Here is a 27,409-nt window from a genome sequence, read left to right as displayed (position 1 = left end):
TTAATACCTTATAAACATCCCTTTCAATAATTAAGAGCTCAAGTCAGCGCATACTAGACTTAATATATTAAATTATCGACTTCTAGTTCGGTTTTGTAGTAGTTTCATTTGAACACTACTTTAAGCTCCTTTGTGAGCTTCCATATAAACGGATACGTTTTTTAAAGAAATACTCTTTAATATATTTTTAAAGAAGTAATGATTCTTTTGATTATAATTATATTATTAATTGGCTTACTCGTGTACTCCGTTGTTTATAAGGAGAAATGATTACTTGGTTATACATATAATATAACAGAACACGTCAGCGTCTATTTTAAATTTATTTTAAAGTACTATAAACATTTTAAACGTTATTATTACGTACCTTCGGAGTTCCGTATATATTAATAGAATGAATGAGTAATCAATGGTTTATTCAATCTTCGGTAAATGCTACATGTGCCGATATATATTTCGCAGATCACACAGTTTATGTCTACAGGTTTGCTGAAAGGTTTGCTATTTTAAGACGGTGACATTGCTGTTATTTTTATGAAATTTTCAACAAAAATATAAAATGTTTAATATTCTTTAGAAATTAAATTTTAAAACAACGTATTGAAACAAAGAGAACTGAAGAATATTCCTCAGTTAATAGCAGACGATGTTCAACAGTAAAATTGGCGTTTCATTATAAAGGTTTTTAGATTCAAGTTAAAAAATAAACCGTTCTTATTAAAATTTATATGTTTATTTTTTTCCAATACATAAAAATGCGATTTAGTTTTTAAACCAAATCGTATACACCGCAGCCTCCTTAATGGTTTCTTCTAAATAGGATTAAAAGTATACAATTATGCATCTTGCCAATTTGTGGCCCGGCAATTTATTAAAATAAATATATAAAAACTCATGAAGCAGTTCTTCAGATTATAAATTATATAAATTGCGTTTTCTCTTGACCAAAAAGTATATCAAAATTAATGTAGTTTTTTAAATTAAACGTTCAGATAAACGGATGTAAGCGTGATCCTTGCCACTACATTATGATAGATTTTAATAGAAATAATACCATTAAAAAATACCACTCTCTTTTTTTTGTCTTTTTCTAAAATTATTTTATCTTAATGAATCAAAAATCCCTTTGCCACAACACTAATAACTCAGGTCTAGAAATACGGATAGGTTTTAGTCAATGGGATCTATGACTCGTATGGATTTGAGAATAAGGAATTAATAAAAAAATCATCAACCCCCTTTTCCAATATAAATTTAAAATTCAAATAATTGTTTAATAAACTAAATTAGTAGCATGCTCGTATAGCTCCAAACATTTTCAAGTTAAAGATAAAATGTTTTTGATTGTTTCAGGCCCAAGATAAATTACAACTTGGGCAAGATAAAATAATAACCTTGAAGAACCTTGAAGTAACCAATCTTAAAGAATGCATCGAGCGCTATCTCGGAGTACTAAACAACGGTAAGTGTTAGTCAAGCTCAGACAACTCTTTTCTCCTTTACTCTTTTATTTTTTAATTCCTTTCTTCTTACATGTAAGATTATTGCTGTTTTTTTTTAATAATAGAAATAATTTAATTATGGAATGGTCATATCTTCTTAAAGGCAATACTTTGACACTCACAAGCAGAACTAAATTGGACGTTTCTGTATAATTTTATACTGCTTAGATTATTGAACTGAATGTTTGCAAATTTATATCCGTACGTTTATATAGTGGTTTATATAGATTATACAAAAAAAAACATGAATTTTAAAAATAGAAAAAACAGTTTTCAATTAATTACTTCTAATTAAATTCAATATTTCCTCCAAAATTAGTATGGCCTTATTTGAAAGCCAAGCAAGTATTGTAAGGTTTACTTACACGAGAGAAATTCAAAATATCTAAAGTAACTATAAACTGTGTACTATAATTACGTACAAAGAAAACGAGATTCATATAAAAATCTGACAAAATAATGGTAATTATATAAAATAATAAATTAAGCCAGTCGGTTTATACACATTTAGTAGAATATAGTATTAATAATTTCAGTTAACTTTTAACCACAAAACATTAGATCCTATTACTAAGTAGATAAAGCTTGGATTACAAAATCAACAATGCTACATACATATTAAAAAGATAGCCCAAGAACTGAACATTTCCTTTAAAGTATTAAGAGTAACCTTTATTTAAATTTCATATCTTCAAATAATATGGGTCTCCGTTAATTTTTGATTACAAAGGAACAAAATCGTCATTGTTTTTGGAGCATCCCAAAAACAAACCATATAGTATTGAAAACATTTATTATTTCTTTTACAATTTAAAATCCATAATCCATATCGGTCCCTCCGCTTGAGAGTTACATAACGGACAGATATATACATACACCAACGCTCAGCCACACAATAAAAAATTCAGGCATGCATCTACACAAAATTGGACTTTAAATTTATATTTCTATTATATATTTGTAAAACAATCCCCTCCTTGGGTCGGCAGTTAAAAACAATGCCTATCGTCACAGTACCCAGTTACTGTGGTTGAAAAGCCTTTATTTTTACCCTTTATAGTGATGCACAAAGATTATAAAGAATCACAGTAAAATATAGACAACGTGGTTTCAGTTAAGAACCACACGTCGGATCGTCTCAATTCATAACAAGTCATTAGCAGATTGTATACGAACAACGTTATTAAATTTTAATATCATTTAATATGGTGGTTCATTAGTACAATATTTGCAAGCTACACGTTGTTTCAAACTAGATGAAGATGTTTGAGAAGCATTATAAGTCTAAAGTAGAATAGAACTTAGTTAACTTCCGTAATGCTATTACGACTACGGTTGTTTTACTACAACGAAAATGCATAATCGCATTGCAAAGGTACGTATATATTGATTGGTAGGTCACCTCTGTATTATTTTATTTAAACAAACATAAAAAAATATCATTGTTTGTGAATTTGTATAAATTGTAAAGGTTATGCGTGTTTACAAACTACCTTTACAAGTCATGAAATGAAAAGAGATTTTATTAACAAAACTTTTGAATATTCGTATATAATATTTTAAATATGAATACATATTTCCCTTAAAATAAGAGATTTTATTAACAAAACTTTTGAATATTCGTATATAATATTTTAAATATGAATACATATTTCCCTTACAATAAAGGATTTTTTTTTATCATGGTATGTATTCTTAATACAAATTAAATGTTGGAAAGTCTTTGGTTACCCTGTTTGTTTTATGTAGCTATACGATAACTTGTTGAAGCTACTCTTCCATCACAATTATGAAATCATATACTGAATCTAGTCTCCCTAAAGTTAAACCGACCGCTTACATAACAATAAAATAACATTGTATTAGAATTCTATAATATTTAGAAAAGCATTTTTTCCTTAGGTTTGTAAGTAAGAAAGAAGTCTCTGTACTGTGGAACGACAACTGGAGTTTGACCGGGAAGGCCGCAGTTTGTTAAAGTATCCTGTGCTTTTTCTAAATCCAGTCCCTTCAGCTCACATAGATCCACTAAGAATTCGTTCCATTCATCCCAATTTATTTCAGACTTACTGAAATAATTGAACGTTTGAATTTAAAGCACTAATTATAAAATACCGTTCGAGAGATTTTGATAAATGTCCCCAGACGGCAATACAAAATAATATACTCGTAACAAAACATTTCTTCAGTTTATAATTATCGTAGAAATGGAAATAATTCATTGTTCATTTTTATTTTTTAACAAACTAACGTTATTGAAACCGTACCATATTATATAAAGCCATTGAATATTACGTAATAATTTTGTGGTATAAAACAAATACACAGTTAACAATTACGAATAAATTACAAACGTAAAAGATATATAGATAAATAATTTTACCCAAATTTATTAAATAAGATGCCTGTGTCAGTCATCGTGACCTTTCTGTCATCTAGAATTTTGCACTGCCTAAACCAGAAGTCGGAATTATAAAGTGTGATTGTAGTACCATCTCGCTTCTTGTCCATCATTTTTGCGAATTCATAGAATTGGCCGTCAAGTGAGGCTGGCTCCTCCTCTCCCATTCCACAAAAATTTCGCTCCCAAACAAAGCTAAAACATTTTATTAATAGCAATAAAACTATAGAATATACATACTTCTATTACAAGCTAAATGCCGTTTCAGATAATTTTATGGTATATACGTAAATCAAACAACACTTTTTTATATAAATAAAAAATTTACTTACAATTTTTATTCTATACGTTTAATCCTCCTTTTCCTGAATCAGAAATCAATGTATTATTTTATCGAGAGATTAGGAAACAAAGTATTGCATAATAGTATTTTCATGGAAACGTAAAACAATTTACAAAACTTGTTGCCATGGATACGAGCTGTCATCGCTCTAGCCTTTGAGAATTAAACCGCTTTATAGTACGAGCCATTATCTTTTTATGAGACTCAGAAGATTAAATTCTAATTTACTGAAACATATTAAGGAATTAAAAAAAAATTCACTTTCAAGTTTTATGTTATTCATATGATTTATATACATATATTAGGCATTAGGGAAATAATCTAATAACAGGTATCCCGCAATCTCAATGAATATAATGAAGAAAGATTAAATTTTTATTCCACCCCTAATCTTTATGTACAAATCAAATAAATTTATACTATATGTATTATTCACATTTTTATTATTTGTTCTTCCAAGGAATCTGAATATATTTAGTTTTTATTGCATGCTAAAACCGCTTTAACGTACATCTGACTTTAGGTTTAAAATTATCATTTGATTACAACGCACAAAACTAAATTATTTATACCACATATATAAAAAGTTTAAATCACTTATAAATCTAGCGTTGAAACGAGCGGATCTTTCGCAACGTGTATCGAATGTGTCTAAATTATAGGGAAATAACATGCGACAGTGAGCCAGAGATTCGTCGAGTAAAGTTTCGAAGTGTAAATGCATAACGCCATCCAATATCCAATGAGCGGAGGACTTTTGAATGATTCAATGCTCTTGATCTTATCAACATTCATCACCTGCAACTTTGACTTTGAAAAGAAATTCATTGATAAAAAATTTATTATAAGCAAATTTATGCTATGGCTTCATTCGCTCTGGAATCGTGAAATTATTTTTCCAACGTCAACGTTTTAATTTGTGAGACGAATTACAACCTTGAGTACTGTTTGAAGAAAATAAGAGACTTCGTCGAATGGAATTAAATCATTTTCACACTAACACGTATATTTCTATATACAGTTTCTGCTAAACCAAACAAATCTATTTGATTTGTCAATATTGATGTGTCCGTCAAATGTCAGGGATTGTTGTCTATTGTATTTCAGCGAGACTAACTTGCACTAATTATGTAATTGTGTATTATGTAGTTATGAGTTAATTATAAGTTAATCAAATGAGTCAAGTAATACTGAGGTTTGAGATAAGCTTAGAAATGATTATAGCTCGTAACGTTATATAAAAGTTTGTACACTTTGACGTGGCCTAACAAAGTTACTTAATACTTAATGGAGTTTAGTAGAAAATTAACATTTAAAGTTTAGCAAAAACTAATTTATAGACATCATTGTTATCTTCAAGCAAACGATTTATATATTTTATACCTACTATGTATTTTCCGTCGATCGTATCTCTAATACATTATAGGTAGAAAAACATTTTTCGTTAGCGAATTGACTAATGCAAGGCAAATAAAAGTTTTACAGTATCAAAAAATATGTTTTAAATTATGATATGCGTCGCTGAATGTCTCCAATAATATCATCCGTGAAGGTGCAGTTTGTTGTCTTATTGAACAAAGGCGCACGGTAATTGAGATCTGAAAGGGATTTTCGGCTACGTCAATGTGTTGCGAATCAATGCGCTGTATTGCAGGTAATTGGCTTACACCAATGGCGCCCTGCGGGCTTTTCAAATAGGAACGTCAATAAACAATGGGTACCGATATCACAATCAAGCCACAGTGTAAATAAATATGCCAGCGTCACTATTTTGATTACATAGATTATAAGTATATAATATATTTTTATAAATGTCGTAAGGTTAAGTTGAGTGGCAATAATGAATTAATTATTACCGAGAAACGAATACCGTTTCATTTTATATGAAACGTATTAAGTTAATCGATGTGCGGTTAAGACCTAGTCTGAACAGGACTGAACAGATTAACAATATGCTCTCTTAGAATATGAGTAATGAGCGTAAACCACAATATTTCTGAAGGGATTATGAATATGTAAAAAGATTGAAAAATAATTAATCAATATAAGTGCTATATAAAAAATTTTGTAAAAAAAAAGAGTTAGAATATAAAGTCCGGTAATAAATGAAAATGGTTCAGTGTTTTTTTTTTCTAATAATTTTTTTCATACAGAAACAATTGACTCTCGGAAATCACAAATAATTTGTGTGTTTTATTATTTGTTTGTTTTTTTTTTTTTTAAGAATAAATTCTACTTACGATACTCGAGTAATTATTCTACGAATGTCCTTTTTGTTACACTTTCAATTTACATTACGGAGTCTAATTCTATTCTCATTAGACTGTTTCTCGTTTTCAAAATTGTATTTGTTTCTAGTTACTGCATATTTGCAGTTTTCTCGTACCTGGTCCATTTAAAACCAATAAGTACTTTTTTTTTTTAAGTATTTACTTTATGTTCGCAGTGCTACTGGAATCGACTTAATGGATTACTTTCTAGAAAAGCTATTATACATTTACATTTACTATTTCTGTGTAAAAATAATACGTAAGTATAAAAAAGGTCCTCACGAACTCGGCGATAATTAGTTACTTTGTCTTCACTTCATTCTATGAATTGAGTATCAGGAAAGCTGACTTATATTTTTTTTAAACTATGGCTTCATTCGCACTGGGGTATGAAATTGAAATAGTCTTATATTTTATAAAGGTTATTAGGGATTCACGCTTAGGTCATATGATTCTGATATTTAATTTAGAAATAAAATATTTTTCATCAAAATCTTCTATTTTTGATATACAAATTTATCAGTAGCGACCTCTAGTGTTGCCTTTATATTCGATAAACATGTTTTGAACTAGCGCAACAGTCATTGTTTCAATACAGCCATTGAAGTTGGCTGACTGAGCTTAAAGCTTCGAGCCGTCATTTACTGTACATGTTGTCAAATAAAAATAAGAAGGAATAAAATTTGATTTATTATTATTATTTATATTATATATATATAAACATTCTACAAATACAATTACAAGTTAGCCAATTATACGTTATTAAAGAAAGTAAAATAACTGTTACATAGTAATTATTATGAGGGGCAACCGGAAGTTACAGGAAAAGTACGAAACTTACTTATATATTATAATAAGAATTACGTATTAAAACTTATAGCCTATGCCTAAGACGACATGATAGCATTACCATTTCTATAGCTTGAGTGGTATCAGGAATCTTCTGGTTCACACGGCTTAGTGTTCGATCCGCGGAGTCAGCGGCGTCCCTCGTAATATGATATTTTATCCATACAACGATGTTGACCCGGCGATATTTATTAATTTTTTAATATGTTACGCGTACGTAACATAATCTTTGTTGTTTTTTGTTTTCTAAGGTACAAAGCAAGTAAGCCGATAATGCCTCTTCATCGGTCGTTCTGATCTCACACTTACAATCTCGATGCAGACTAAACCCAACATTGTTTCAGTGGGATCAGACTATTTCATGCGTCCAGCCGACTTCCATCGATCTATAAGCCGTCATGCCTTCAAAATAAGTTATACATGTTTTTGTGAAATAATTTTGACGAAGTAATTTTAATCTGATAAAGTTACTTCACTAATTTTAATAGATTTTTTGTGACTTAATTCTTTAGTGTTTCTAATAACATTATCCAAATTGTTATTTCTTTTCCAATTAGGCGTCAAATTTTACTTTTCTGTTAAGTTGTAATAAAGGCACCCTAATTAATATGGTCAATATTTCAGAGTAATATTATTTTTGTTTAAGCGTTATATGTTATGCGAAAAATACTTAAAAGTGTTGGACCGAATGTGCACTAAATAATTTAATTTATCAGATATGCTTTTTTCTTTCTTTTACACATACGTGTAGTCCGCGAGGTTTAAGCTTAAGTACAGTCCGACAAAATACTTTTAGATTTGAACATTTTATTATTTTTTTAAATAATCAGAGCTTGTTAAAGGCCAGGTTTAAATATTATGTGAAGAAAAATAATAATAACTTATTTATGAATTCGAAATGTTAAAAAAGTTATACGAATTCTTCCTCATTTTATATTTTTATGTCATTAATTTATTTAAAATGACTATTACACAAAATTTCTTTTACTTGGTTATTTAAAGTTGGCGGGTTGGTTATTTAAAGATTTAAGCATGTTTCGTTTATTTGTGTTAGAATTCATTTCAGGAATAGATAGAATACAACTAAATATTAAGTACTAAATAGCGTCACGCTGCTACCAGTACAAAGGGTGAAGTGCGGAAGGTGCGGAGCGAAGTAAAAGCAGTGTAAACCGGTTTAAGTCTAGAAAAACAAGTGGCACGCACAAATGTAACTTGACACCTACATTATCTGTATGCACTCACACAAATGCAAAGCTCAGCTTACGCCTAACGTACTATAGTAAAATACTAAAGAGTTTTTAATACGTTTTTCTAACTAAAGATATTTTATTCTATAATCTTTGTAATTGTAATTCCAGTCGTATTTTACATATCTAATCACATGTAACGTGCTGAGATGTGTATTATATATATACAGTAACTATATCAAACGTATAGTGTGAAAGGATTACAAAATACAGACTTGACCTCTGAGCATTTCAGAGAACCGAATTTTGTGCGCGAGAATCAGCTATAAGCTGATACTGTGAATACAAAAATGCAACATTCTGATTTTGAAAGGTCCTCGTCTCTATGTTCCTTTGTAATATTGTAACATGATGAAATTATTTTGTTCCTAGAATTCACATAAAGAGTTTTTTGTAGCTTCAGTAAAAAAAAAATTGATAAATCACCTTCCAATTTCCAATTTATACGCAGAATGTCTGCGCGCCAGAAATATTATTAATTTAATGCAAGCCAGACAAAAATCTCTTCCCCGAATGCCTTCCCTTTGAAAATAAATACTACTAGTTAAGAATCAAATAGCTTAAGTTTTTCATTATTATTTCAGCTATAATTTATTTTGTTTAAGTGAGAAATAATTAAAATTTTCAAATAAAATAAATGTTGTATAAATTCATGCGTATTGTATTGTCAACTTATAATTAAGCCTTGAAAGACACTGGTATTTTTTACCTAAATATATCCCTACCATTTTAGCGACAAATTTTTAGATGAAAATTATTATAGTACATAGGTTTTATCGTTATTTATATCAACGAAATTTTATCCTACTGATTTCTAAACACATGAATGTCAATAGTATAAAGAGGTTACTATTTCGACATCTTTTCAATCAATGAAAGTTACAAAAATATATCAGTCTATCTCGTCTGGGATTAGCTCGGGCTTATATAATACTAGCTGTTGCCCGCGGCACCGCCCGCGCCCTGGTCGCTTTTTGAATAACCATATATATATATATATATATATATATATATATATATATATATATATATATATTATACATATACCAAATGATTGACAACCACAACCAGCAAACGACTATGAACTTACGAACCGCATGGTAGTCATTACACAAGGGAGAATCTTAACACCGCGATCTAGGTTGATGACGTATTTTATCGACCCCATCTATCGAGCGCAGTGTTCAACACTTCAACCGCGCCCGCGCGCACTGCGTTATTTGTTATTTTTGTTAACTCTCATAAGTTTTAGTATTAAGATTAACATTTTTAGTAACTAATTAAACTATTTTTTACTGTCTTATTATATGTATAGATAGGAATGGAATTCTGATGACCCTAACGCAGGTCTGGCACGCTTGTTTCTCAATTTTACACAAATACACACGTTCATGCAATGTGTATATGCGTAAAATATGCACTTTCAAAGGTAGGGCTCAACACTTACAAGACCGATGTGGATTAGTTAATAACATTGTTTTAGTACTTTTCATAAGCACTGTTGCCTGTTGGTTAGTCATACATAGATAGTATATGCAATGAGAATACTTTGTTTTTCAATTTATTTACAACATCCGTTACACGAATAGACTTCACAATGAAACTGTCACGAAGGAATTATTAGTAATTTCAAGTCTTAATCTTAGTTTTTGTATTCAATAATAAGCTCTTTTGTTGTTTACATTGTTTTGTCGCTTACAAAATTTTATATAATGTTAGGATTTTTTTTTCTACAGGGACATCATACTGTAATGTTACTTTCGACTCGTACCTATGTTGGCCTCCCACTGAACCCGGAACTGTTGTGAGACAACCATGCCCTCGAGTGAGACTCAGTGATCCGTCGCGTATGTTGAAACTATACATTTACAATCCGAAATTTTAAAACTCTTTCCAAATAACCCAATTATAGTCTGTGTTCATTGATTATGTCTACACATGAGCTTACACTAACTAATTCGATATAAATCATCAAATAAACAGATTGATTAAGTGCACATATGTGTATATAAGAACATATATTAGCTATTATTAGTGTTCCGTTAATAATATACGTTAGGGAATTTTTATCGAAACAGTAAAGAAATCTAATCAATTTAGCTATAAGTAAGAAATATTGAAAATGAGAAATAAAAAAAAAAAACACTGAAATATATAATCATCTCTAAGTGCTTCTCTACATAATCTTATCAAATAATAATATTATGACTGAATTAATTGCAATAAGTGGAACATTTTTATTACATCCTTTAGTACTAAGTTGCGAGCTAGCCGCAATCGGCTTAGCAATTCCGGGAACTGCGATGTTCTTGATTCATCGATCCATTGCGAATGGTGAATGTTATTTGATATTTAATATTCTCGTTCGCAAATTAACTTACAATTTTTATTCCAGCAGTAATACATACTTTTAAAAAGGAAGCCTGTATTTCATTAGATAATTAATTTATAGATAAACATATATATACTTAGGTACGTGTTCAGGTAAAGTAATCTAGATAAAATTGCAAATTAAATATAAATACCTTTTAACAGAGTACGCTTCTCGACGGTGTGGAATCCTGGGCACCTGGGATAGTCGCCCGGGCAGAGATGCCGGCTGGACCAATTACACCAGCTGTCTTCCGGCTAATGCTCAGGAGATGGTGTCTGAAATCATCAAGCACGATGTAAGTGTCACGGGGCTCCAATAGTGTTGCCCAAATGCAAAAACAAGACAAGACTTGGCCAGTCTTGATCTAGGTCTTGCATCGATATACCTGGTCTTAGTTTTGGTATAGCACTCCCAGTCCTGGTCTTGCAGCAAGAGTCTCGCAAGTCTTGCAATTTCCTTTTAGCCAGTCGCTATTTATTAAACGTTACCTTAGATGTTAGAACAACGCAATAGAGTAGGTACATTTTGAGCTTGAATTAACATTGCCATGGTAAAGACCAACCAAATTAATAAATTTCATGATTTAAACTTTTGAAACTGTAACTTTTCAAATATTTAGAAAATGTGCATATTTTACATTGTTTTGTTTTAATTATTTCGACACTTCAATTAAGTTTCATACTTACTACATTTCATATATTTTTTTTATTTACCTATTCCGACTGCGTCAATTCCTTCATCAACGAAAACACACTGATTGTCTTTATTTATATTATTATATTAGTACTTTATACCAGTACTTTATATATTTTCTGCCTATTTTTCTTCTTCGAAATTCTATGTACTAGTACTTTCTTTAAGTTTCGTTTGTTTTCCATTGTCAATATCCATTATTATAATTCAAATTAAGCCAGTCCAGTCCAGTGACTATGGAGTTTACTCCTCGAGTTAAAATTGTGCAAATACTAAATATTCTTTACATGTAAAAGAATATTTGCAAAAATATATTGTGATGCAACACTCAACATTTCTCTCATATATCATTATATTCTTGCTATATGTATGTATGTATGTATGTATGTATGTATGTATGTATGTATGTATGTATGTATGTATGTATGTATGTATGTATGTATGTATGTATGTATGTATGTATGTATGTATGTATGTATGTATGTATGTATGTATGTATATATGTATGTATGTATGTATGTATGTATGTATGTATGTATGTATGTATGTATGTATGTATGTATCTATGTACTGTTTAGGAAAAAAGTACATAATTCCTATTGCACGCTTTTTATATTATTCGATAACTATAATATCAATTTTTAACACGTTTGAAGTGTATACAATACTTAATGGGTGACGATATATTTAATTGCTTTGTGTTTTAAAACCACACAGAACAGATCAGCATAATCTAATCGTGTCCATTCTAAGCACCCGAAAACTTATTTTATTCTTTGGAAAACTTGTACTCTGTGGCGAAAATTAAGCAGTGTCAAATATTGTGCGTGCGGCGCGGCGGCGACGAATGTTTGTATGCGCAATAGAAGTCGCCGCCGCCGGCGGTCGGCGCGTTTGTCTTGACCTTGTACTTCCGAATAGCTGCAAAATTTCTAGGAGACGACTAGGGATGCGCTCATTTTTCTTTTAATGGATATTTTCATTCGCTATGTAAGTTTTGTTAATAAGTCCAATTTTCCAGAAAAATATTATTTTTTTGCATCTTATAGAGTCTCTAAGTGTATTCCCCGAATTCCTATACTTACTCCCTGAAACAACATTCAGTTCTAACTGCAAGACTTCTTGCTTAAATCTTGCACAGTCAGTATTGGTCTTGTTCTTGCAAAAATGCAAGAACAAGACCAAGACCAGACCAATTTTGTTCAATACTAGTCTCTAAAAATATTGTTACAAATCAATTTATTCGGATTACACAACTTATTTGACCTGCTCATACATCATTCCAAAGCAATTATAATAACTTTACAATTGAATTCTACACCGACTTGTTGAAGTTAGATTGTCTTTAAATATTTTCTCCAATTTAAAAAAAAAACATTCCTACAACATAGTTCCTACGATTGTTTCCTTTATTATATTCCATTTGCACTGTCCCAAAGTAGACAGTAGAATTCAAGCCAAGTTATTAACCAAAAATTCCTTATATATATTATGTATATATCGTTTTGATGTTTACATTTTCTTTTTTAATATTAGATAACAAGGCAAATTTATTCTCATTTTAATACTATTAAAGAATAAACTTCTTCATACATTAATCCTGTATAATAACATTAAGTCCATTGTTCAATTAAGCGATAAATATAGACGTTTAAGCTTAAAGGTTGCTTCAGTTATTTGTAAAAAACAAAACACTATCGATATGCGTTGATGGAGATGGTAAATTGGCGTTGGTTGCTTTGCCATGGGCGTTTCACTTAATGCCTACTCTGCAATCAGCTGCAATGTGACATGCGATAGATAGCCAAAATATTTTGTTATGAATGAAATCACTTTTAAAAAGAGCACTCAAATTGCAATTCAATTCTATAAATCTCTAGCCATGTAGTGACATGAAATTTATAGAATTGTAGTGACACGGTATGGTTCTAGAATGAAAGACTTTTAGTTTAAGTTGATCAAACGAAAGTGAATAGATATGAAAAAGAACGATGAAGAGATGTTTCTTTCAATGTTATAAATAAGAAATTAGTTAGTCAGTTACATTTTGTGGGAAATTTTATATAACATACGTTTTTACATCTGTATGGAACATTTAGATTTGAGCGTTAGAAAATGACGGTAAGTCGAAAAACGGGAAGTTGCGAATAACAGTTAATTCACCTATATTTGTAAAAGTCATTAAATCTTGACTTTTATTGGCCACACTTTCGATAAATCTTTATGTAAGATGATAGATGTTTCAAAAAAGAAGAGACAGTAGAAATATAAGCATTTTGAATACCGTCTGGATACTGCTTTGCGAAAAAAACGTGTAATACTTCACTAGCCAAAATATAAGCGTATATCTTAAACTTTTTTTAATTACTATCTGGATAGTAATGTAATTGAGACGCAGATGATAAAGAAACTCCAGTCAGACGGACTGTTGATAAAATGGGGTTAGAGAAAACCGCCTCAGAAGAAGGCAGAACGATTCACTGAACCCCGGTGAGATAATGAGCTCCGCGAAAGAGACGAGGCTATTGGATCGAAAGTCAAATATAGTACCTATACTGAGTGTACTAAATTTAGTTAGCTTGATCGAGACAACTCCAGAAAATTCCAGAAAATTCCAGTTAATTCCAGTTTAACTTCAGATTCCAATTGAACGAGAATGAGATTAAAGAGACTAATTTTGTATGTCCAATATATATGCTAAGTTCTTCCACATTACAAATAAAGGGTATATGGAATCTGTGAGACAATACCGAGGGTAGAAAGTATAGATTTATTAAGCTGGCCAGGGTATTTAGGAGTTAGTTTTCAGCCAGGGAACGACGGGATATCTCATATGTTATATTATATATTTATATATGTTCATACAACATTCGGTCATTCAAACTTCGTAATAAATAATAATATTTCAGAAACTCTAGCTTTAATAGGTCATTAATTGAAAAATTTTACTGAAATAGACATTTCCAATAAATAAAACACTAAATGGAAATATAATTATTTTTTAAAGATTTCATTAATATTTATCAAAAAATTTATATATTAAATGACAAATGTCATCCTACTTCTCGAATTTACATATATAAAATGAAAACAAATGTAAAATTATATATTTTAAGGTCCTTTAAATTATATATTTCAAGGTTATATAGTTATATAAGGCTTATGTAGAGCCGTTAATCAATTCCTGTTGCACACGAGGCTGCATTGCGCAGTTTGTTAAGTAAAATATTTCCCGCTGGGTCTAGGTCGTCACGCGCCTGCGTGGATCCGGAGCCCAGCAGCCCCCTCATCTCAGTTGATGCTCAACCCTCGGCCGGAAAACACGTCGCGTGTAGTACTAACTAGTACTCAATCTCGTTAACTACCTTACTGTGAAGTTAGACTCTGTTTTGTTTGTAGTAATACTCGTTGGGTACTTTATATTTTCATAGGGCGTTATAGTTTTTGTCAATTTCTTTCTGTATTTTAATTAAAACATATTAAGGCTTTTATCGAGTTTGAACTTATTTATTTGTTTATTATCAAACTGAAAACAATTCGACATGTTGGCAGAAGAGACGGAGATGCAGCAGAACATCATTTCTACTACATCGGAACCGGATAAGGTAGGGGTGCTTATTTTCATGGTCAGGTATTGTCTTAGTTTATTCCTTCTTGGAAAATAGACCCAAAAAACTTAAATATTGAGCAGCGGTAGCGTTGAAGTCGCTACTGCTCTGAATCCGACTCCATGAAAATATAAAATGATCAAAAAATATATATATTTTTTGGTATATTTTTTATTCTCTGTAGAAGTAACATAAAATTTGGTCAGCATAAAATGTTTTACTACGAAATAGTAAAGCTTGGTTTTTGTGCGTACATATAAAAAGAAACAATTAAAAATTATAACAAAAAATATATATATATTTATTTTTTAATTTTGTCTATTTCCGTTACTGTAAATTCCTAAGATTATGTTCAGGAGCGTCACTTAATGAAAACATATCGACGTATAAATGTGTGTACATTAACTATGTCAAGCCAGAACACAACATAGCAGTTCAAGGTCACTTACAAAACAGCCCCAATTGAAGGATATTAAAAACAAAAAAATGCACCACCACCACATACAATTTTTTTTTCATGTATTAAGTATCCTTGGAACACTTCGATATCAGAGAAATGACATAAAAAACCTATTAGCCGAACCTACTATTCGTCTGGTACGCAAATCTTCTTTATTCCACTAGGTGGACCCCGTCCTGAACTAGCGATGGAATTTTGAATCTTAATGCCTTATTAATAAGATCGAAGATCAAATAACATGTAGAAGTCTTCAGCTAGGTCACTGGAGAAGCTTCACGAGGTATGTTCTGGAAAGGAGAAAGCGACTGTATGTCTGCCAACAAGGCCGACCCTTATAATGAGTAAGTAGAAGAGCAGAGTGAACCTTCCTACCTGAAGATGTCTTAGGGGTGCTATAAGTAACCCAAGGCATTCCTATAGGAACACCGGTACTACATGAAAACAAGCCGGGCGCTCGCGAAAGCAGATTCGCGGTTTTAATTTGTATCCCGGGCAAATGGGCAACTAAATACTATATCGAGATGATCTAATGGATGGAGTAGTAGGTACAAAAGATCCAAAATCTATAAGTCTTACTACGAATATAGCCTTGTTAGTAAGACTAGATGAGAATACCTCATAATACTTCCCCTTATTTCCATTATTATGTCTAATTCATATAACTATTATTAATAAAACTGGAACCTGGCAAGTACTAAGGTGATTTTCCGAGTTATAGGTACTTTCTAAGAGTATTCAGTCGCCACAAACAGGCGGGGAAGGAAAATATGTTGTGGAAACCTGGACTTATAATTCAAATAATAAGTTTGAAATCGCCAATGCAATTGAGCTTTCTTGCTGAGAAATCTCTAGCCTTTTCCACGTGAGAAGAGTTCCTTGCTCAGCAGTGCTCAGCAGTGAATAATAAAAAGAAATTAAAGATGTCGTTTATGCTTTAGCTCGAGAAAGAAAGAATCCACCATCTCAGAGAACTCAATTTAAAACCGCAGTTCCGTATAGTCAGATGGTAACGGACTTTGGTGACAGAAGTCGCCAAAGATGATATTATTTGTCAAAAGACCAACCAGCGCCAGAAACCGGTCTTATCTACCTACTTCAGTACTAAATCGAACTTAAGAGCATTCCAATGAAAGGTGAATAAAATAAGAAGAAGATAAGAAAAAGAAAGAAATAAATATCAAACAGAACATTAACATTATCCTAGAATTTGACACATCGTATCTATGAAGGCAATTGCAATTTCTCAGACGGTCCCTTATTATTTTCCTTATGTTGAAATGAAAATTTCCGTCTGCCACTTTATGTTAGAAAATTGCCCATTAAATGTTACGTAAATTCTCTCTCTCTCTCTCTCTTTCTCTCTATCGCCGTGTCGTCATGGCTCAAGGACATCATTAGGCCGGGTGGCTATTGCCACCACAGGTTACCACCAAGCCGCTTGATTCTGAGACAGGTGGATATTGGGCTGCATCTTCTTTCCTGTGACCTCCTTAACTGCATCGGTCTATCTATATAATTATTTTTAAGGCACAGTTGACAACCTCAAACAGTTCACCGCAAAAGTTTTTTTTGTTATATACATATGATGGATGCCGTTCTCTTAATAGAGGAAATATGCTGACAGGAACTATGTTGTATGCATGTAGATGTGACACTGAAATGAAAGACCCATTTACATGTGGATCTAACCAGGCGGTCATGAGATCGGAATTATCTTTAAAACCATGACAGCGACCTCGAAGAAGCTAACAAAGACATCTGAATTATTCTTTATAGAAAATTTATGTATCGTCTTGGAAGAATTTCAGAAAAAATACTTTATTACTCGTATTTATTTACTCGTACATTCTAATTGTACCTATTTATAAATTTTATATGATTATTGATAGAAGAAAATTCCAAGCTTCAGCTGAAAAATAAATTATTGAAAAATGATAACTGGTAATTCTGCATTTCGTCTTACTTTTAATTATAAAATTTTTCTTTAAAAGAATTTATATTTTTTATACTTTCAAGAGATACGAATTAATAAATTTGCAATATCAAATAAAATACGGCCTCATGTGTTATTATCTTTGTACCTATATTTGATAAACACAAAGTTTCAATCACCAGATCCTAGTCCATCCATCACGTTATTACAAAACTGGATTAATTCGAAAAATTTTATACTCTTAAATACCTTCTTTCGTATTATTTTGTTTTATTAAACGCTATTCACCTATTTTAGGACAAAGATTTTTTACTTTTGCTTCAAGCACAGCAAAAATCTTATTTATCATAGGAATTAAATTGTTTTTGTGGTCATGATGTCCACCTCAAAAAAAATTTATGAACAAAATTTTATATATACCTACCTAGAAATGATTGCAAGCCGCAGTTCTTGAAGCAACATTTCTGAAAATCCATTGAATCTGATCATTCTATTATTAGTTATTAACAACATTTTCGTTACCATTTTCATTAATCAAAAACAAGAGACAATTTTACTTGCAACTAATACATAGGTATATCCTATTGTATCGATTATTTTTTAACCTTACTTACATTAAACTCTTATATGAGAAATATTGAAGCAAATTTTTCTGTTTTCAACTTTGACAACTGACACGTTCACCTAAAAGTTGAATCTTGTCGCTGGCGAGTAAGTTTAAAGTATTAATATATATATTTGAAAGAAAGCTAAATCTCCACCATAAGATGATTATTGTTTTTGTCTTTAACGTGTTCAAAAATACTCCCTAAATCCATTGGATTAAGATCGAATACGGAATATCCGTAATCTTTATAAATGTTGTATCTTTGCGCAGCGACAAATTTTAAGGAGGCGTGTCCTATCACTACCCTGTCCTTAATAGAAATCATTTGTTTTAAGATCATGCATTGAAGTTATGTTTCTACCGAATCTTATACAAAAGACCTGTTCTTCATTCAGCATATTTTAGGACGGTTTTAATTACAGTACTTTCTAGAACTTTTAATGAGATCTAAATGGATTGTATTATTCTTCTTTCAAACTAGAAACTACGTTCGTACTATCCTTAATGATATATTTCTTCTCTAGGACAAATACAGCATTATACTAGGAACCCGCTATATGGAAATAGTAGGATTCATCGTGTCTTTCATTTTTCTATCAACGTCGCTTTACATACTTACATACTTCACGTAAGTAAAGTTAGTTTGCTATATCGTGCTTACTTAAGGTCAAAATAAATTTAATTTTAAATTATAACAAGTAATGTTCGGATCGTCCAAACACTATCATAGACGAGACAGGCAAGTTCTCTATCAACAAAAATTTGTGAAAAACTTTCTACACATTAAGTCAGAACATATCGTCAAATTTAAAATTTTTTACATATTTGATACTTTACATAAAATTTTTTAATATATGGGAACATTTATACAGAACATCTGAATACACTTTTCTATATTTTACACACCTAAGTACTTTATTTTCCATTACCAGGGTGCTTCAAAACACTCGCAACAAAATCCACATGAACTTATTCGCAGCCATGACAATTCAGACACTAAGCCGTCTGGTGATTTATCTCGACCAACTTTTCAACGTCCGATACGGAATTTCCCACACGGTAACCAACGAATATTATCAATATAATAATGTACATGTACATCTCATAATTTTAACAGCGGTACATATATGACCTAACTCATTTCACATTACCTAACATCCTCGCTAATGTTCATCTCTCACTTAAAATGCGTCACTGCTGAAGCGAATACAAAAATTTCAGGCCTTTATTATCTACATGTGTCTATTGATTGTTTAATGCTTTAATCTAATTATTATATAATAAAAATGCATTGCGAATTTATTGTATTTATATACAAAACGAATAACAACTAAGATAAAAAGAAATTTCTTTTCCTTTTTATGTGTTAACTAGAATTAAAACACTTGTTAATTTTTTGGATGGACCTATCTATCCATATTTGTTAACATTGAAATACATGCAAAACTGCCAGTTCTTAAATAATTGTTCTCAGCTGAAGTCTAGGGATTTTCTGCTTTTTTTTTGTATTTTAAAACATCATGTAGCGAAAAATTTTGTTAATATTATATATATATATATATATATTTAATATATTTTGTTAATATAAATAATAATGAATTTTTTTGTTCATTTAAAACATTTTGCTTGCAACTTTGGCTGGCTGTATAATATCTTTGCGTTATCAGATTTTATTTAAAAACATTTTTTTTTTTTTTTATGACTTTAACATTTAAGGAGGTTTTGCTTTCAGCCGATAGTTTGCGAAACATGCTACGTTATTATGGAATGCACCTGCTCGGCAATGTTCGCTTGGATGCTCATTGAAGGCATTTATATACGATATTTGATCTCAAAAAAAATCATGAAGTCTTTCGATTTCAAAATTTATTGCTGGTTCGCTTGGGGAGTGACAATATTCTTCACTACCGTCTGGGCTTTTTCTACTAAGCCTAACCATGTTGATGAGTGAGTACCTACATACTGTTTTCGTAAAGGTAATATAATGTACATTATATTTAGTGGGATTAAAGATAATAAAATTTAATGTATATAATATTAGGTTCTCTCATAAAATGTAACATGAATACTTACTAATTACTAACTCAAAGCTGACTAATAACAAAAGTGATAACAATATGAAATAGTCTTACACTGCCAAAGTCTTTCGGGTATCGCTTTTCATACTCAGGTACTTCTTTACGTATAAATTTTTATTACATGACATAGAGAAGTTATTTCTAGCAGCTATATGTAATAATAATATAAAATGACAGACCTTAATAAATAAACATAATACATGTTTACTTCCTTATGTAATATCTGACGCCTTAAATTTTAAACGCACAAGTTCTAATTGTGACGCTATCAAAATTCATATAAATATTTCGTCTTCTCTAAAGAGGCCTAATATTTCTATTATAAAAAAAAATACGTTTTAATTACACTGTAATATCATACAACAAATTAATCTAAATGTAATTAATTTCGTTCATTGTATCTTTTCTGAATTATGTGAGCGGACTTTGATTATGTTTTATGGAATTAAATTCATGGAATGGCTTCTATCTCTCTGTTCCAAAAAGCGAGTTATAAATAAAATAGTTTTGAAGATTATTATTCATGAAGGAGTGAAAATATTAATCAACAGAGAATAGCAATATGCGTATAGTGTTATATAAACCAGGAACAAACGTGAGTTTTGATTATAATCTCTTTGATATTTTATAACCGCCGTCCTTTGTAAGCCACAAACTAGAATTTTCTACTGTTAAAGAATCAGCAGCCAAAAATCGCTACTATGATGAATTGAATCAACGGAAAGGAGAACAAGGAATAGAATCAATCGCAGTACCATTTTATTATTTAAAATGAAATAAATTTATTTATGAAATAAAATATCTTTGCAGCTTCTTTAGAAGACCTAGAAAAATTTTAATTAAAAAGATTAAAATATGAATCACTTACAGCAGTACTATTATATTATTTTAAAATGAAATAAATTTGTTTATGAAATAAAATATCTTTGCAGCTTCTTAAGAAGACCTAGAAACATTTTAGTTAAAAGAATCTTTTTTTTTTTATTTCGCGTCACTAATTGGTTTATGAATTGCTACTTAAATTGATTTTTTATTTTCATTTCGACTGGATAGTGCTTGACATTTGTTATGTCCCTCCTTATTTATAAAGATGAAAATTACCCTCTCATTCTTTATCAATATAGTCAATCAATGCCTTAAATATTTGTCTGTAATTATTTTAATGTCACTTTTTGTAAATAAAGAGCGGAAGTTTTTACGTAAGTAGATAAACATTCCATTAAAGTAATTCTGAAAATTTTTAAATGAAACTAGTATTGTTCGGATATACTACGCGGATTTTATTATTTAAAAACTACATAATCCCGACGTTTCGGTTACTTTGCAGCAACCGTGATCACGGGCAAACGAGGCGTGAATGTCTGTCAGTTGGTCCTTGTTATTTATCATCTACCGCCATCGATTTCTTAATTTTCTGGCGTACCGCTCTGGATGCCGGCAGAATGCGCTTACGGTGTCTTGAGGTCTTGCGGTGTGGTTACGGACATGGGATTTTATATTTTTAAGAACGGGGTCCCAGGTGATTGATAGATTCCAGCCATCTTCTCTATTGAAATTGGGATGTTTTTTAATTTCAATAGCCTCGCGAATTAATCTCGATATATACTTGTCTTCCCGAGCGAGGATTTGAGGTTTATCAAACCGAATGTAGTGGCCTGGTTCGTCCATTGTGTGTTCACACACTGCTGACTTCGACGCGCCTTTTTTTGATGTCTGAGATGTGTTCTTTAACCCTTGTACCGATGCTCCTCTTCGTCTGTCCAATGTATGACATTATAACTTTTATCTAATATCTTGCTTTGAGCTAAGCCTCACTATATTAACAAAAATTTAATACTACTTATTAAATTAATAATTCAAGAAAATGTGCTTTTCATGGCGATATTTAATGAGCTGAGCTTTCCAAAGACACAAACCATAAATATTCTTTAGGATTTATATAAAGCAGCCTTTACCAAAGTAGACCATAACGCCCCCTCAAGGCCGGTGCAAAACTTTGAAAATGTTATCAGGCATTGGAAAAGTGCTTATGAAGGTCTTTGTAAATTAATATTGGATTTTGTAACTCATACACTTATAAATGTATCTTAACTATTTTGAATTAAAATCATATATGATTTACACAAGAATAATCATTTTTGCGCCTTTTTACCACACAGTAGGTACTCAAGATTATAATTCTTCCATCATATAAAAACATTGACATCGGCAAAATAGTCCTCGACTTCAGTGCAAATCAAGCCCTAGGATAATAAAAAATAATAACCAATTAATACTAACAAAATATAAAATAATACTAACAAATAATACTATTGTACAGTTAAATTTAACAGTTTTATAAACTATGGATCAATATATCTTGTACTAAATTAAACGTAGCTTGATGAAATTACTAATATTTCAAAATTAACCAGCGATATGGAGTCTCTAACAAATAATAATAATTTATGTTATATCTCTACGATTTCAATGCGATTTTTAGTTGCTGGTTCGGTTACAATTTTGAGCCAACCTACTGGATAATGCAGGCACCCAGATTTGTGGTTATAATGGTGAGTTTTTATATTACAGTTTGATAACAAACGTTTACCTTTTATTACTATAGGACACTATGGCGTGCTTAAATCTACATTTCAGATAAATATGGTCACATTAGTGCTCATATTAAAGAGATTATATTCAAAATTATACGTAGGGGATACTGAAATTAAAAAGCTCAAGTAAGTCTGCAAGCTATGATTAACCTTCATTGGGTTTACTCTTAATTCATATATGATTTACATATTCTAGAACTTCGGTGAAGGTGGTCACGATCCTGACGCCACTACTTGGAATCGTCAATATTTTGAATATGATAGATATATCAATCTATTCACCGACTTGGAAATTTGCTGTCTGGCTTTACGTGTCTCATTTTTTGCGATCATTTCAAGGATGCTTTTTGTCGCTATTCTACTGTCTCTTCAATGGAGAGGTAAGTTTAAAAAAAATTATGTTCTAAAAGAAAAGTGTTATAATTTTTTTATATATTTCTCATTTCTCATATCTACAGGTGCGCAAGACCCTTAAACGCAAGATACAGGCTCTAAGCTTTTGGAAATACTTCTCATGGGAACGTCCAGCGAATAACAACTCCCCCCGGGTCGTAAACCATCTTCTCTCTGACGAGCTCATGGATAGTGTCCCACCACCACCCTTCTTTCGCATAGAGTAACTAAACGTCACCTTTTAGTATGACTATTTTAGCATTACAAGAATCTCTTCTCTCTGTAACATGCGCTTTTCATTTATTAGGAGTTCGAATTAAAATAAAAGATTTAAAAAGTAAAAGATTAAAAAAAATATTTGTTTGCCGTCATCGAGGTGTGAAGCACAGCTCCTTTTTTTGATTTACTTAAATAATATTGCAAATGCTATAGTTTGTGAGGATGTATGGTTGTTTGTTGCTTCTTCACGCAAAATTTACTTAAGAGCTAATAGATTTTAATAAAACTTTCGGGTGATGGAGTTAAGACATCAAAATGACAAATGGGTTATAATTTATTCAAAAATTTTTTGTTCGAACTCGGTATGAAAGTTGTCTTGTACTTCTATGAAGAAACTTATCTCAAACTGTAGATGCTTGAGCCTGTTGGTTGCCACATGTATTTCGTTCAAGTATGCATCACTATATCATATCTAAACCAATTTTGAAATCAACGCGTACATGCGAAATTACATTTTTAATTGATAGCCATAAATGTTTTACCACATAGGGCAAATTATGTTGAATCAAATGCGAAATCCAAAATCAATATTATAATCAAATGGTCATGAAAAAATAGTTCCCATGATATTCACAATAAAGCATTGTTTTATAGTTCGGCTGGAAATCCGACTACGAGACTTGAATGTGGTTGCAGGCCCAGAATTGATGTTGAACACCCTAGCTGCTCTTTGGAGGCGGAATGCGTTATCGAAATGAATGACTGGTAAGGCATTTGACAAAATAATGGGTTGGTTAAGAAGCTTCTAAATAGAATTGTATTTTTCTTATTCATAATAATATGTACACCTAGAAAATTATATTTAAAGCGAGCTGCGAAGAAAAGAAATATAAAATTCTTATATTAGTTAAACTTATGTATTTTAAGGTGACTTTTGTATTTTTTTTTTATTTTTTTATCCAAAAAAAAAATCAAGCTCAATCAAAGCTAGTAGCTGATAGATTAAATTGGCATTCGAGGTTTGCTTAAAAATATTTTGACGATCTATTTCTCGTAGCTGCGAAGTGCTTTGCGAAGATTCAGTACCCTCATGCTGCACGGAACAACACTCGGCCCGCATTGTGGTATACCCCGAGATTCACGCGCCACCACCACAAAGGAGACAGCGCTCCGAGCCGGTTGAAATAATTGAAATGATAGAAACAACAGTTTAAGCACGAGTATGGTTACCGATTTTCAATATCATAGCAATCAGACCATTCTTAAATTGAAACTTTTAAATGCAGGTTGAATGAAAATACCTATATTAAATTTCTCTTAAAAAAAAAAAAAAACAAATTTATGTCAATGAAAATACTGTTGAGAAAAGTTTTCGAAATTCTATCGAACACTGATTTAGAACAAATATTTAATTAAAGTAGTTTTTTTATGATTAACACATATTTTGTATACAAAAATTATATTAAATAAATCTCGAAAGGATGTATTTTTTTTACTACAGCTACAATTTTAACAAAAATAGAGATTTAAACATGATATTTAGAAAATATTTTGTAGCAAGTTTTAAAATATATAGATATATATATACCTTGGCAATTCCCAAAATTGAAACCGATCCTGCTTATTAGGTAAGTCTCACGTCTCTGAAGTAATAATTTACTTCATATTTGAAGATTAATGAAAACGTGAAAAAAAAAATAAAAAAAATATCTCTAAAATATTATTATAATCAGCTTAGTTAACTTTTAACGGCAACCTTTTCTTAAATGAGTGTGTATTTTCTAATAAGAAAGTAGTGTTTCATCATTGTGTCAAATTCAAATTCTAATTGTTTAAAATAATATCTAATATATGTCAATTGTCGGCATGTAGCACGTGTCAATGCGATTTTGACGTTTCTTTATAATATCCTTCGGTTATACTAGATTGATCATATTTAAAACTGTATAACATTTCGATACGGCAAAACAAAACGTTGGCGAGCTGAACAAAATTCAAACAAATTGATAGTGAATGAAGCCATGAACGAAATGAATGAAATTATTGCATGGATATAACCGCATGCATATAGTAGCATTAGGATATTTGATGTTCTATAAATTACGTATTAAATTCTTGATGTTATATGTCTTTATGATAATCTTGATGTTATATATATTGTTATATATGTTATAATGTTTATAGCCTAAGATGATTTACTGTACTTTACTATTCCTGTTTTACCTGTTTGTATACACTTACCCCTGTTACTAAAAAATTCACTATTTATTCGGTTTCGAGCTTAAACCTTAAACCCTTACAAGGTAGTAGAGACCTATTGGTAATAGAATTTCAGTTGAGTTAAAAATATTATTATTATAAAATATAATTGAGTTATTCTGTATTAAATGTATTAGGATGAACTCAGGGTGCTTGAGAGTGATGTGATATTAATGAATATTGAAATGTGATGCTGTGTTTATGCTGTGTATTGAAAATGTATTAAAATATAATTTGTGAATCTTATTGATGTTAAATAAATATAAAAAAACCAAAAACACAAGAAATTTTTAATGTACCGTAAGTTTTCCCATACGAACTGTTTTCATATGAACTGCTCAAATGGTTCAGTCAGAAGAGTAAATTGGATCATATAAAACACTTTGACAATTATATATTATATAATAATCAAGATTCCAAGTATAGAATTGAACATGTTCAAGCTTAGATTTTTTTCCTATCGTCCTACTAATACCTATAAAATTCCAAAAATCGACATCCCAAAAAAAAACCTGTACAATTTAGATAATTTTAACTCATAAAGGTCCCTATGGAATAGAATAAAATATATTTAAGTATGAAACAAAGTCAAATTATACAATATTAGTTAGGAATAGTCTTACACAAATAATCATAGTTTCCTTTAAATGATTAAAACTCGCGAAAGTCTTAGATCTCATTATATGAATCATATTTTCCTCTTTGTCTCTGAAACCTTGGATTTCGTTTGAAATATCGATGAGAATTTATAAGAATGTTGAATTATTACTGTATAAAAAGTCACTGAGCGCTTGTCATCCAACGATTCAAATTTAAAATATGAAAATAATTTCATTGCAGCTTATTAAGAACCGTAACGCCAAATTTTTGAGGCCCTAAATTATAATTTAATGGATTTTTCAATATTTATCTTTTTTTTTAAATCCCCTACAAAATTATTGTTCGCTTTCGCTACGAAACGCACACAAAGCTCTTTAATTGTATGAAGACAGGACACGCAGTACACTTAAGCTAACCAGTACTACCTACTATGGTACTGGCAAAATAAATAATCTAAAATATTCACTTCATTACAAAATACAAACATAGTGTATATATCTATCGGCGCAAGCAGCTTCAATGACGGATGCAACATGGAAATAACTGGCATCAATTATTATAACAACTTATTGGTCGTCGTTACTATTGTTAAAAGTAAAACGAAATCAAAGAGAATAGAACTATGTTTGAATTCTGGTTTAAATATGACGTCTGGACGCACGACAGGGGACTGCAGAGTTCAGCGAGTGCGGAGCATAAAGAACCTTCGAGAAATACAAGAACATTTAGAAGAATTGAAGTTTCATTTTAAAATATCTGGAACTTACTGAAACAACTGACATTAGAGACGTCAGCGAGGCTGGCGTCCTGTCTTTAAAACAATGAATTTATAATAAAATCCGATATCAGAAGTGGGATCGCTCCTATGATCAGTTACTGCCGGTCTTAGTGTATTTATAAATCCTGATCCAGCTCAAGAAAATAATCATCCGGACAACTTGTGTAATGAAGAACGCTCCTCAGTCTTTCATGCAAA

General features: G+C 30.8%; 2 protein-coding genes across 2 annotated transcripts in view; one reads left to right on the top strand and one right to left on the bottom strand.

The window, feature by feature from the left end:
* LOC116778111 (PDF receptor) overlaps positions 1-26,101 on the top strand; it is a 30,296-nt gene extending 4,195 nt beyond the window's left edge. The window contains exons 2-13 of the mRNA XM_032671986.2: positions 1,354-1,462; positions 10,352-10,462; positions 11,151-11,284; positions 18,815-18,918; positions 19,223-19,349; positions 20,023-20,237; positions 22,851-22,920; positions 23,006-23,088; positions 23,159-23,342; positions 23,421-23,578; positions 24,229-24,339; positions 24,632-26,101. Of these exons, the coding sequence (XP_032527877.1) occupies positions 1,354-1,462; positions 10,352-10,462; positions 11,151-11,284; positions 18,815-18,918; positions 19,223-19,349; positions 20,023-20,237; positions 22,851-22,920; positions 23,006-23,088; positions 23,159-23,342; positions 23,421-23,578; positions 24,229-24,339; positions 24,632-24,788 (1,563 nt within the window). The 3' untranslated portion in view covers positions 24,789-26,101. The remainder of the gene's footprint in view (positions 1-1,353; positions 1,463-10,351; positions 10,463-11,150; positions 11,285-18,814; positions 18,919-19,222; positions 19,350-20,022; positions 20,238-22,850; positions 22,921-23,005; positions 23,089-23,158; positions 23,343-23,420; positions 23,579-24,228; positions 24,340-24,631) is intronic.
* On the bottom strand, positions 3,360-4,383 carry LOC116778112 (tubulin polymerization-promoting protein homolog). The gene is made up of 3 exons (XM_032671989.2): positions 4,236-4,383; positions 3,886-4,098; positions 3,360-3,571 (listed from the first exon to the last, which is right to left on the bottom strand). The coding sequence occupies exons 2-3, from the start codon at positions 4,068-4,070 to the stop codon at positions 3,382-3,384; spliced, it is 375 nt and encodes a 124-aa protein (XP_032527880.1). The 5' UTR covers positions 4,071-4,098; positions 4,236-4,383; the 3' UTR covers positions 3,360-3,381.
* Positions 26,102-27,409: the final 1,308 nt, after the last annotated feature.

The sequence above is a fragment of the Danaus plexippus genome, chromosome Z, assembly GCF_018135715.1.
Source record: "Danaus plexippus chromosome Z, MEX_DaPlex, whole genome shotgun sequence".
Lineage (NCBI taxonomy): Eukaryota > Metazoa > Arthropoda > Insecta > Lepidoptera > Nymphalidae > Danaus > Danaus plexippus.
Note: the sequence above shows the minus strand (reverse complement) of the source record. Positions and strands in the feature narration are given on the sequence as shown.

Excerpts from the sequence above, each read along its gene's own strand:
- LOC116778112 (XM_032671989.2), bottom strand. The coding sequence starts at position 4,070 with ATGGGAGAGGAGGAGCCAGCCTCACTTGACGGCCAATTCTATGAATTC. Across the intron at positions 3,572-3,885 it reads ATCTTATTTAATAAATTTGG|TAAGTCTGAAATAAATTGGG; the intron begins GTAAAATTATTT and ends CAATTATTTCAG.